Source organism: Nyctereutes procyonoides, unplaced genomic scaffold (genome assembly GCF_905146905.1).
Source record: "Nyctereutes procyonoides isolate TBG_1078 unplaced genomic scaffold, NYPRO_anot_genome, whole genome shotgun sequence".
In the NCBI taxonomy this organism is placed as follows: Eukaryota; Metazoa; Chordata; class Mammalia; order Carnivora; family Canidae; genus Nyctereutes; species Nyctereutes procyonoides.
Genome location: NW_026575139.1, coordinates 45,426,412 through 45,438,521, shown reverse-complemented (window position 1 = coordinate 45,438,521; position 12,110 = coordinate 45,426,412). Strand labels below are relative to the sequence as shown.

Sequence of the window (12,110 nt, the reverse complement as noted above, 5' to 3'; positions counted from 1 at the left end):
GATGTTTCTCCATGAGCCTGCAGCATATTATCTGTAATGCATATTTATTTATTACCTTGTGATACAGCTCAGGTTGTGACTGACCTTTTCGTGTGTATGGGTCCTGTCCTTGGGATTATAGGGTAAGCCTCTCAAGCCAGATACTATCTAAAGTATGCTCAGCAAATATTTGTTAAATAAATAAATATTACAACAAGGAATAATCTTCATTCTATCCAGAGGGAATTCTGGGCTTAAGGGAAGCAGCAGAATCCAAGGTGAATCCCAGATCTGTGGCTTGGGAAACCTGGTGTGTGATGAGCCATTCTTCAAGACAGGGCAGGTTTAGTGGAAGGAGGAGAAGAGACGAATTTGGAGATAAGCAGCATTCTCCTTGAAATTCTCAAAAACATTGGCCAAGTAAAGATTCAGAGACATGAGATCCTGGCCAAAGGAATACATTTTATTGTGTTTTGCCCCAAGCTTCCCAAATAATTGCATGTGGTTTTGGAAACACTGGTGTGGGGGCACCTGGGTGGCTCAGTGGCTGAGCATCTGCCTTTGACCCAGGGCATGATCCCAGGGTCCTGGGATGCTGTCCTGCATTGGGTTCCCCCGTGGGAAGCCTGCTTCTCCCTCTGCCTTTGTCTCTGCCTCTCTCTCTGTGTCTCTCATGAATAAATAAATAAAATCTTAATAATAATAATTAAAAAAAAGAAACACTGGTATGGCACAAGAAGAGAAGCAGGGCTAGGAAGGAAGCCTGGAGAACAAGTCACTTTTAAGGAATGGCCAGAGGAATTTGAAGTGAGCATCCAGAGAGGAGGAGGACTTTTGCCTGTGGGGCTTTAATCCTGGCTCAATGCTTCCACTGATAAGGGGAAAACCAGAGTCCCATCTCTTGCCATGGAACAAGGGAGCCCATGGGCCATGACTGGGAATGTGCGGGGTTCTTGGGAAGACAGAGGCACTTCCTGTTTCAGCTCTCCCATCACCCTCTCTTCTCAAAGAAATCACCTCTTTTGCTAAAAGGAAGCTCATATTAACACTCTCAAGTTCAACCCGAGGATAACCACCTACTCTTGTAACTATAATAAATCAGTCCTTAAAGTAGATCTGATATAGATGAAGACAAGATAAACTTTAACAGCATAGAAAAACAAGTGTTCTGAGTCACCCCCCTCACTGTCCATCACCTGAGACTATCCCCACACTTCCCTTTAATGCTTCATTTCAACCTCAAAAGCATCAGTTTGCTTGTTTTTGTAATTCCCTATTTGCACATGGGAAGCTGAGGAGGGGTGAGGAAGATGAGCAGGGGCTATGCCAGGCGCTCATGCTGGTGGGATTGAACAATGGGGTAGCCACTTTGGAAAAGGGTTTAGAAGGTCCTCAAAAAATTAAACACAGAAATACCATGTGACCCAGCAAAGGGCACGGGGCTTCTCTTTTGGAGTGAGGAAAACATTCTAAAATCAAATCCTGATGACAAATATGCAACTCTCTGCATATACTAAAACCTCGGCATCGGACATGTCTAAGGGTGAATTTTATGGTCTATGAATTATGTCTCAATAAAGCTGTAATGTAAAACAAAGAAGAAAATGCAAGGGGGATGAGTATTTTGCTTTCAAGATAAAATTTTCTCTAAGTCATATAAAATTGGTGATTTGTTGTTTGCTACTTCTTTGCTCCTCAAATGCTTTATTACCAGCAGTTTGCCTTCACAGCTGTGTGGCAGCTGAGAGACAGTGTTATCTCCCATTCCTTTTTTCCAGAATAATTCTTCTTTTTTTAAAAAAAGATTTTATTTATTTATTCATGAGACACACATACACACACACACACACACACACACACAGAGGCAGAGACACAGACAGAGGGAGAAGCAGGCTCCATGCAGGGAGCCCAATGCGGAACTCGATCCCGGGTCTCCAGGATCAGGCCCTGGGCTGAAGGCAGCGCTAAACCTCTGAGGCACTCAGGTTGCCCCCAGAATAATTCTTAAAAATTTATTAATTTATTTAAATAATCTCTACACCCCACATGGAGCTCGAACTCACGACCCTGAGATCAAGAGCTGTGTGCTCTTCTGAATAATTCTCGGTGGTAGAATTTATCTATCTTTAATTGAGATTTCTTTTCTACCAGAAGTGCAAATAACAACAATATTGGTTTCTGAAGTATTTGTACCCACAGCTTTGTCTTGACATTTCTACAAAATCATGTAAGACATGTTTGTTTATAAAATTCATCTGCACATTTCTTAGAACACTTTTCCAACAGTCAAGTATGTTGAGGTATAATTTATATTCAGTCAAATTCACCCTTGAAAGGTTTCCAATTCTATGAATTTTGGTGAAGGTTTATAGTCATATAACCACTACCACACTTGAGATATAGACTATTTCCATCACCCTATAGTGTTCCCTCACATCCCTGTGGACTCAACCTCCTCTTCCCACATCCAGGCCCTGTGACTCTCTGACCTGATTTCTGCCCTTTGGGCACTCTTCAATTCCTATTTTGTGTTCTCGTGATTTCTCCTGAGATAAATCTCTCCATCAGGCAGGATCCTACTTTGTACCCAAAGTGGTAGTTGGCACCTAGAAGTTGCCCAGTAAATAGATGCTGAGTAAATGAATGAATCACTTGTGTTTTCGATTCAGCCAAATCAAATCAGAGACTCTGCTCTCCGAGTTAGAGGATGTGCCATTTGAAAAGGGGCTATTAACTAACGTTGGGGAATGCTTTCTCCGAAACTTCCTAATTTATAGAGTCTTTTTAGAAAAAGGGGTCAGAGTGATTTCCAACTTCAGAGATTTTGCTGAGCATTCGAACATTTTGTCTGACTTGGGGCGTACAACATTTTGGCTTAACCAGCATCTGGACCTCTACCCTCTCAGCCTGAATAAACAGGCGGAGATAGAATCTGGGATCAAATGCAGCTGCTGCTTACAACTCCTCCGCTGCTCCCCGGCTCTTATGGCTCCACCTCCAAACGGTATGGCCCAGGGTCTCCTCTAGAGCTTCTCTAAACAAGTTCTATGGGATTCTAGACCCATTTTGTGAACAATTGCAGGGGTAGAATCTTTCATCTGCTTGAGTGGGACCTTCCTCATCATGCAGGGTGTGGCCCTGAGAAAACCCACCTGCAGCTGGCTCCTCAGTCAGGCTTAGATCCTTTCTCCTTCCAGATGTGATTCCTCTTCTATCTTGATATGAATCAGAAAATTGACATCCTCAGAGCAATTACAAGAGGCAGCCAACAAGACTCCCCCCCTGGTCAGACTAGTTATAGGAAATGGCCTCCTCCTTGAAGAGACCTGCCCTTTCTTGAAAGGTGTGGGTGCTTTTCTCCAGACTGGCCTAGGAGCCCCAAGCAGGTGGGTTCCTGTGCACTTTCTGTGGCGTGCCCTTTGCCCCATAGCACGGGCACCACAAAACCCCCCACATTTTCCGTCTTGGGGAGGTTGCACCTTGCCTCCAAGATGAAGTCTTAATGCTGGCATCAAATTGCATCCGAGCCAGGCCTCATTCCCATCTTCCTCTCTGCCCTCCCACCTTGCTGTGTGGCTTCCCTAGGCCGCGGGCATTATGTAAGCCTGTATCTGGGCCAAACCCCGCAGGTGTGAACTCCCTGATACGGGGCGGGATTTTGTCAGATGTCGCTGAAGAAACCAAATGCCAAAAAGGTGTTAATTTTGGCGTTAACTGTGTAGTTCATAACCCTGTGGACGGATAAATCATTACTCAAAGGACAGAATGGGGGGCGAGGGCAGAAAGAGAGGGAGGGAGGGAGGGAGGGAGCCGCACGTGGGGAGGCTCCAGAAAAAGACAAAACGGACAAAGAAAGAGGAAGAGGGCGGGTCACCGTAGAGGAAGGCAGGTATTCTCCGTGCAGACCTGAGGCCTGAGTCGGACTTCGGCTTCACTACCTGCCCAGTCCGAGCTCCGGGTCCCCCCGCGGGGCGCGCGCACACGCGCAGTCACGGGGGAAGTTAAGGGGTGCGCGGCTCCTGGGCCTGGGAAGATGCGGGGCGGCGCCGGGCAGCCGAGCCCGCTGGGCCCCGCGGGGGAGGGCGGGGGGCGGGGGGCGGGCCCGGCGTCCGCGGGGGCGGCTGGGCTCGGGCTCCGCTCCGCTCGGGCTCCGCGGGGCGGCTCGGCTCGGCGCGGCGCGGGATGGACGCGGACGCGCAGGGCTGCGTGGCCTCCTGGTGGGACATGGTGGTGCGGAACCTGCGGTGAGTGCTCGTCGCCCCCCGCCCGGCGCCCCAACCCCGGGGATGGGGATGGGCAGGGCGCCCGGGCCGCAGGCGGTGGCCTGGCCGGACCCTGGGGCTCGGGCTCGGGCTCGGGCTGGGGAGGCCTCCAAAGCTCTGCGAGCCCGGCCCTCTTTGGACCGCGTTATCCTTAGCCTCCAAGCCTCCCCCTGCAGCCGGCCTCTGCCTCTCTCTCCCCCCTCCCTCTCTCCCTCTCCCCCTCCTCCCTCTCTCCCTCTCCCCCTCCTCCCTCCCTCTCTCCCCCCTCTCTCCCCCCTCCCTCTCTCTCTCCCCCCTCCCTCTCTCCCTCTCTCTCTCTTCCTCTCCCTCCCTCTCTTCCTCTCTCCCCCCCTCCCTGTCTCTCTCCTCCCTCCCTCTCTCTCTCCCCCCTCTCCTCTCTCTCCCCCCCCCCCTCTCTCAGGTTTGATCTTTCAGGAGCTTACATTCCTTGGGGGCTTCTGAAATAGAGATTTCCAGAAAGATGGCTCATGTTGCCATGCCAGTCTCTTATCTGCCTTGACCATGTTACTAAAATTCAGGAGGGATTTTAAGAAGACCAATGATAGTGTCAATACTAACCTATCTTGTCCTCCTAAATGGCATCCTCTTAGGTCAAAGGCCTGTGGAGGTTGGAGAGGATCCTAAGGCCAGCCAGCTCCCCCAGGGTAAACTCTCTTGGATGTATTTAAAGAACATCTCTCCATAATGCTAAAAATGCACAGTGCATTGAAACCATACCTTTGCCAAGTTCCACATCCTTTGACTTTGAAATGTCTGTATCAGAGGGTTTTAAAACTTTCTTCCTCCTTTTTTTTTTTTTTTTTTGAAATAGACTTCATACCCAACACTGGGCTTGAACTCACGATGCCGAGATCAAGACTTGAGCTGAAATCAAGAGTCAGATACCTAACCCATTGAGCCACTCAGGCACCCCTCTTCCTCCTATTTTATTTTATTTTATTTTTCTTCCTCCTATTTTAAATCCTTGGCTTAAACAGTAATGTTAAACTACCTGAATTGACCAGCAATGCATTGCCAGTCTCTTTTGCATTGAAGGGAGGTATTGGTTAGAGACCAAGGACTCAGAAGACTCAGGTATCTTGTTTTGTTGGAGTGGGAAGGTATTGGCACTTTTGTTTATCTTTCTTCTTTATACTCCTATGGTTTGTTTCTTGTTGATTACAAAATATCCAAGAGTCACAGCCAGACACAGGAGGCTTCCCTTTGGAATGTCTGAATGATGAAGACAAAGAGCTCTCTTCTATTCCTTCTGTAGCTCAGGGCAGAGAGCAGACAGTAGCTTTCCCCTGGCCTGGCAGTGTAGACCCACACCCCCCTTCGGTGTTGGATCTGAACACAAGTCAGAATATCCTGACCAGCACCACTTTTTAGCTACACATTCATGGGCCTTAAAGCCTCCTTGATATGGTTATTCTGGGAAAGCTGGCATTTTTGGCTTTTATCTTTTGTGCTCTCTCTAGAGTTGGTGGCTGATTATTTAACATTTATCTGGCAGAGAATCAAAGCTGCAGTCCATGCTTTTAGAGAACAACCCACTTTGTCGATAATGGAATGGGACATGGGGAGTTGGGGGCCTCTCTTTCTTGCCTTACTAATTGACAAAAAATAAGTCTCAAGAGATGCTTCCTGAAAGAATAAAATACAAGCACGTTTCTTCAATCTGAACAGAGAATTACTGCTCTAATTTAAGAAATTAAATGCTGAGGCAGAAGCACAGACCCAGATCCAGCATCCTGAATCCTTTTGTTTCTTGGAACCAAGTTAGCTTAGGTCGTGAACATTCACGGAGGGCTGGCTGTGCCTCTGGAACTGCTAGCAACACGGGATCTATTGTGATGTGTTGTGTGACTCAAGGAGAACAATTAATTGAAAGATGTTTCCAGTGATTATTTTCTAATGCCTTGGGGATCTATTTATTTGTTTTGCAAAAATTTCATCAGCTCTAGTTGCTACTTAAGATAGATGAGCCCAGGAGAGCAAATCTTCACTTGCCACTGATTTTCTTCGAACTACAAAAAACAGAAAATGTGCTCAGGAAAGAAGCTGGGGGAAGCTGATGGGCTATTTTCCTCTTTGCTGCTTCCCATTCACCCCTAGTCTTTACATTTCTGGATGGTGTTAAAGACACCCCCATGAGTGGCCTGATAAGCTAATTCATTCTTTCCACAGTACAAGGCATCGCCTACCTTTTGGGGACTAGTTTAGGCCTGGGCATAAAGCCCTGCTCTCGTGGAGCTCACAATTAATTTTCAACTGTAATTCAAAAAAGAGAGTGACGCACTTCCCCTCTCCACCAAAGCTACCAGTAAGCATTGCTTCCTTCTCCCTTTTCTTCCACTTTTCAGTCCTGTGCTAGACAGGGTGCAGTATAAGAAGCACTGCATGCCACGTGATTCTTTTCGGTGGGAAGACAAGACTAATAGTGGGAAAACCACCAGAGAGCAAACCCTTGGTTTAAGGGTTAAACCAAGGCCCGATTATAATGAGTGGGAAGGGCAAAAAGAGAGGAAAAGTCCCTGTGGGAAGATCTGGGTAGAGAGGCTTCAACAAAGAAGAAATCCTTGAGTGGATGTGAAGGAAGGGGAGGATTTGGTTGGGAGGGAAGAAGGGAGGAGAAGGTACATGTTAAGTTAGGTGCCTGCTGATCAGTACACGTTGGCCAAATGAATGGGTACATAGGATGGATGTGTGGCTTGTCTCACTATTTGGAATAGCTGTCTTGCCAGATGGGGTTAGAGTTGGGCTTCCCATAGCTGGTGCTTCTGAGCATGAACGTGAATGATTTGCCCTGTAGCCACTCAGGTTCCAAGGTAAGAATGATCCAGTTAGGTTCCGTGGCCCCTGTGGAATGCTGTGCCGTTACAGCCACAGCTGATCAAAGGGCAGGCAAAAGAACACCAGAGCATCAAGGTGTCTGTTTGATGTAGTTGGCCGTTGGCAGGGATTGGGCTGAAATTGCATCCTCCACTCGAATAAGGTCTATTAGCCACTGGTGACTTTTGATCCCCTACTGATCTAGGAGAAGTCAAATTGACAAGCCCTAGTTAAAAGAAGCTGCTGTGCATTATTGATGCAACGAGGGATCTGGTCACTGTTCTCTTCCCGCAGTGCTTCCCACAGAAGTGCCTTGAGCTATTTGAGAGAAGGGTCCTATATGAATTATTCTTTAAAAACAGAAACATATTTCCCTCTACCGCCTCTGCTTCCCCAGCACCCTGCTACCTTCAAAAGATAACTTAGTGGGAGGTTAACAGGCAGGGTAGCGTGAGTTCAGAGTCAGGAGAAAGAAAGCCCATGCCAGCCAACTGGAAGGAAGCATAAGAATTCAGACTATGTTTAGTTCTGCCCATTTGGGCTTGATCTGGGGCTCAAAGTGGCTTCTCTAAGTTTTGATTTCTTATCTCTAAAATCAGAGCAACAGTGTCCTCTCCTTCCTAGCACCTTCATGGAGGCTATTTAAAAGTATTATGAAAAGATCATTTATATTATTTCCTTGCTAATTTTATGCGTAGGCAGTTACCTATGTCTGCTGTACTTGGAGAGCTACCCCTCACCCTTTCCCCATGTCTCTTTTCCATTCCCAGCAGAATTGCTAGAGATTCATTATCTTCTTCTCCCTTCATGCCTTTTTCAAATGTATAAGCACTCTGAGTTTTTAGTTATTAACACTTTTGGGAGGATTTTTCTTAGAGGTCTCTCTTTGATGACTTTAGAGTCAGAAGCCTCCTGAGAATACAGAACAGGAAGGAAGAAGAACGTGGGAGGAAGAAGGGACTGTGAGGAAGGCCAAAGGTGCAGAAGGGGAGAAGGGTGACCCTGAAACAACTTTCTCTAAGGGCTGAATTTTGCCAGAAGCCAGTCTTGTTCTCGGGGTTCATGTTTGCCTGCATGGATGGCAAGTTGCACTTACCAGGACCGTGACAGCTCACTGGAGATCTTCATAGAACTCTGGGGTCACACTGACCTGGGTACACACGACTCTGCCATTCATTGGCTCTGTGGCATGGGGCAGGTTACTTAAACTTCTCCGTCTCCTCCTTTGCAAAGTACATCCATCTTCTAAAATGCTCTGGTCTAGCAGAAATCAGGGCAGGGGAGACAGTTCATGCAAAATGCTCTCCTGTCCCACAAACTAATGATCTGATTATACCGAGCAGTCTTCACGCTGACAATTCAAAACAAGGGAAGGGATTTATTTAGTGGAGGACGTGGACAAAAACTGGAAGCAGGAAGTGGTGACACTGACTTCTTGTGTTCCTCATTTCTCAAAGGTAGGATATGTTCAACTCTCAGAGATGTGGCATAGAGACAGAAGTGGCATCAGTGACCCCTCACGGACATGTCATAACTTGTCTTCCGATGGCTCCTGGTCTGGGTGGTTTGTGTCCCAGGGAATAAATAGTAGAATAAACGAGATGTGCTTGGCCTGCTGCGTCCCATTCCCTGACCAGGCCCTAGCCCTGATGTAGCGACAATCTCCTGGTATGACCTTGTTCCCAACCCTGCTCCCTACAGTCTCTCTTACCAGAAATGTTGCATCAGAAGTGGACTTTTTTCTTTCATTGGCTCATTTCTTGCTAAGACCCAGCCAGAGGAGTGGGGATCTGATGGTTTTTCACTCACTGCTTTTGACAAATAATAGTACATACAGCACTAAATTGTGATGTGATTAAAATCTGTGGCAACTGTTAAATAGTCTGAATCCCAGCAGCCTGGGTGGCTCAGCAGTTTACCACTTGCCTTTGGCCCAGGGCATGATCCAGGATCGAGTCCCGCATCGGGCTCCCTGCATGGAGCCTGCTTCTTCCTCTGCCCGTGTCTCTGCCTCTCTCTCTCTCTGGATCTCTCATGAATAAATAAATAAAACCTTTAAAAAAATAGTCTGAATCCTGTTTCCTGATGACTTTGGGGTCCAGCCTTGGTCTTGTGTGGGTATGCACTGGGGGAACAGGCCTGACTCCTGTTCTGTCCTACCTGGGCTTGACATACCCGGGCTTTCCTCTCCTGTTCCCCCCTTAGTGTGCAATCCTGATCTGTCCTAATCGCATACAATTCTATAAAGGGTGTTGCTTAAGTGCCAAGTTACCTTTAATTCCCAGTGTTAGTCTCTGAAATTTTATTTGGATGCTAAGAGAAAGAACAAATGACAAAACTTGGACTGATTTGCCTTGTTTCACTCTATCTTGCAGATCTTTTCCACATTCCTGTTCAACGCTTGGAAGAAAAATTGCCTCTCTGTATCACAGCTTTACCAGTAAACCATTAAAAGAACACATTTTTCCACCTCTGATGAACATGCTAATATTTTTTAATTTTTGTAAGTACATATCTTTCATGAATTTGCCCATAAATATTTTCCCAAAGAAAGAACTCACTGCCCTTAAAGTTGCCTAAGTGACAATAAAAAAGGCATGTCAGCTATAAAATTGTGGCTAGACTTCAGTGGTCTGAAACCTATTTAACAGTGACTTTGGGGGCTCGTTCGAATCCCTGCGGACTGTGAGGGATGAATAGACCAACATGACTTTGTGGATGGGGTTTCACTGCTTGGTGTATTCTCTACTCTTTTGCTTTTTCTTTTTAGCTATATCCCTTGAAAGAGAGAAAATGAGGATTTGGGGGTGGGGAGAAGCTGATGTGAGGATTCTGTTTTCCCACATTTTTTCTACTGAGGGCTGTTAGTCAGTGTATCACCCAGTCCTAGCACACAGGTAATGCTTTCACCTGCTTGTCCCCAGGGGTTTGTTGATTCTGGACATTTCATGGTTTATGGCTAATGACTAGGTTTTATTTAGTGGAAAAAGTAACACTTGACATAGGTAGCAGAATAGTCATTACTTTCTTCTGTACCCTCTTATCTTTTTAGGGGAATGGTCTCCTTTGTTTTGGTGTGAGATAAGGACTGAGTAAAACTCTATGATGGTCTGTCACACTGGTGCTATTTTAAAATCGAGCTTTAGGGGGTTTTGTTGTTTTGTTTTTGTTTTGGCAACTTCCCTGTGGCCTAATCCTAGTTTATAAAATAAAATATTTTGCTAGGAATTTAGTGTAGTAGCTTGGAACTTAGAAACCATGGTAACCATGAGACTACTTTTTTTTTTTTAAAGATTTTATTTATTTATTTGGAGTTGGAGTTTTTTTTTAATTTATTTATTTGAGAGAAACAGAGAGAAGGAGAGAGCATAAGCAGGGGCAACAACAGAGGGGGTGGGAGAAGCAGGTTCCCTGCCAAGTAGGAAGCCTGATGTGGGGCTTGATCCCAAGACCCTGGGGATAATGGGATCATGACCTGAGCCGAAGGCAGATGCTTATCCAACTGAGCCACCCAGGTGCCTCTACTTTTTTTGATTGTGAATAAAAAACATGGAATTTGATTCTGGGAGTTGATAATGAATCTACTTTCTAGTCAAAGCACCATTCCTCGTGGATTTAAAGAAACCAGAGTTAAAGATTCCTCACACCGTGAACTTCTATATCAGAGTTGAACCTGGGGTGATTCTGGGAATCTGGTGAGTGCACTGATGGATACTGGGTTGCTTGATCCACATAGTTTTCATATTATAAGGGCAAGGGTGAGCAGTGCTGTGTTAGCTGCCTGTGGAGAGGTTGGGGTTTCTTGGAGTCACCTGGAAGCTGTTTCATATACCTTCCCTTTGTAATAATATTTGACTTGCTTGAAATTGCTTTTCAGTAATTTTACCTTGGAGTGTGAAGTCTTTTGGGTGTGGCCCTGTGCTTTGGGTCTTTTACCAGGCCTGACAGAGCTGGCCCTGCCCCACTCTTCTGCACACCTGGCACACCAAGCCACATACTCAGAGGATATGCTCTGTCTGAAACACTTCTATGTCTCTGCTCCCTCCTTTCTTTTTCTTTTTTTTTTTGAGAACATTTCTTCTTTTTTTAAAGATTTTATTTATTTATTCATGAGAAACACACAGAGAGAGGGGCAGAGACACAGGCAGAGGGAGAAGCAGGCTCCATGCAGGGAGCCCGACGTGGGACTTGATCCTGGGACTCCAGGATCATGCCCTGGGCCAAAGGCAGGCGCTAAACTGCTGAGCTACCCAGGGATCCCCTGCTCCCTCCTTTCTCCTTACTAACTGCCTTCTTATATTTTGGGCCTCAGTTTATTTTTTATTTTATTTTATTTTTTTTTTAATTTTTTTTTGATTTTTATTTATGATAGTCACACAGAGAGAGAGAGAGAGAGAGGCATAGACACAGGCAGAGGGAGAAGCAGGCTCCATGCACCGGGAGCCCGATGTGGGATTCGATCCCGGGTCTCCAGGATCGTGCCCTAGGCCAAAGGCAGGCGCCAAACCGCTGCGCCACCCAGGGATCCCTATTTTTTATTTTTAAGAAGATTTTATTTATTTATTAGAGAGGGAGAAACAGCACAAGCACAAGGAGCAGGAGACAGAGGAAGAGGGAGAAGCAGGCTTTCTACTGTGCAGGGAGCCCAACATGGGGGCTTGATCCTAGGACCCTAGGATCATGACCTGAGCCAAAGGCAGAGCTTAACCAAATGGGCCACCCAGGTGCCCCTGGGTCTCAGTTTGAATGGTAATTTGGTGATTTTCAGTGAAGCCCTTCCTCATCTCCCATTTTATATACAGCTAGTACCCATGTGCTTGTCCTTTATGGAATTTTCCCCACAATAGTTAAATAAATGTTTGTGTTATTGTTTGGTTAATGTTTGTGCCTTCTTTATAAGACTATAACTTTTGTAGGTGACTTTGTTGGTGGGTTTTCATTGCTTAGCACAGTGCTTGGCACAGCACAGAAAAGACAATTGTCAAAATCATGAACATTCTATTGTCTTTTTTGCTACGCTAATGTCAATAATGT

At 46.0% G+C, this 12,110-nt stretch overlaps 1 protein-coding gene across 1 annotated transcript in view; it reads left to right on the top strand.

The window, feature by feature from the left end:
* Positions 1-4,089: 4,089 nt before the first annotated feature.
* Positions 4,090-12,110, top strand: part of ABHD12B (abhydrolase domain containing 12B) — a 29,676-nt gene continuing 21,655 nt past the window's right edge. Inside the window, exons 1-3 of the mRNA XM_055303866.1 lie at positions 4,090-4,223; positions 9,452-9,579; positions 10,669-10,771. Of these exons, the coding sequence (XP_055159841.1) occupies positions 4,162-4,223; positions 9,452-9,579; positions 10,669-10,771 (293 nt within the window). The 5' untranslated portion in view covers positions 4,090-4,161. The remainder of the gene's footprint in view (positions 4,224-9,451; positions 9,580-10,668; positions 10,772-12,110) is intronic.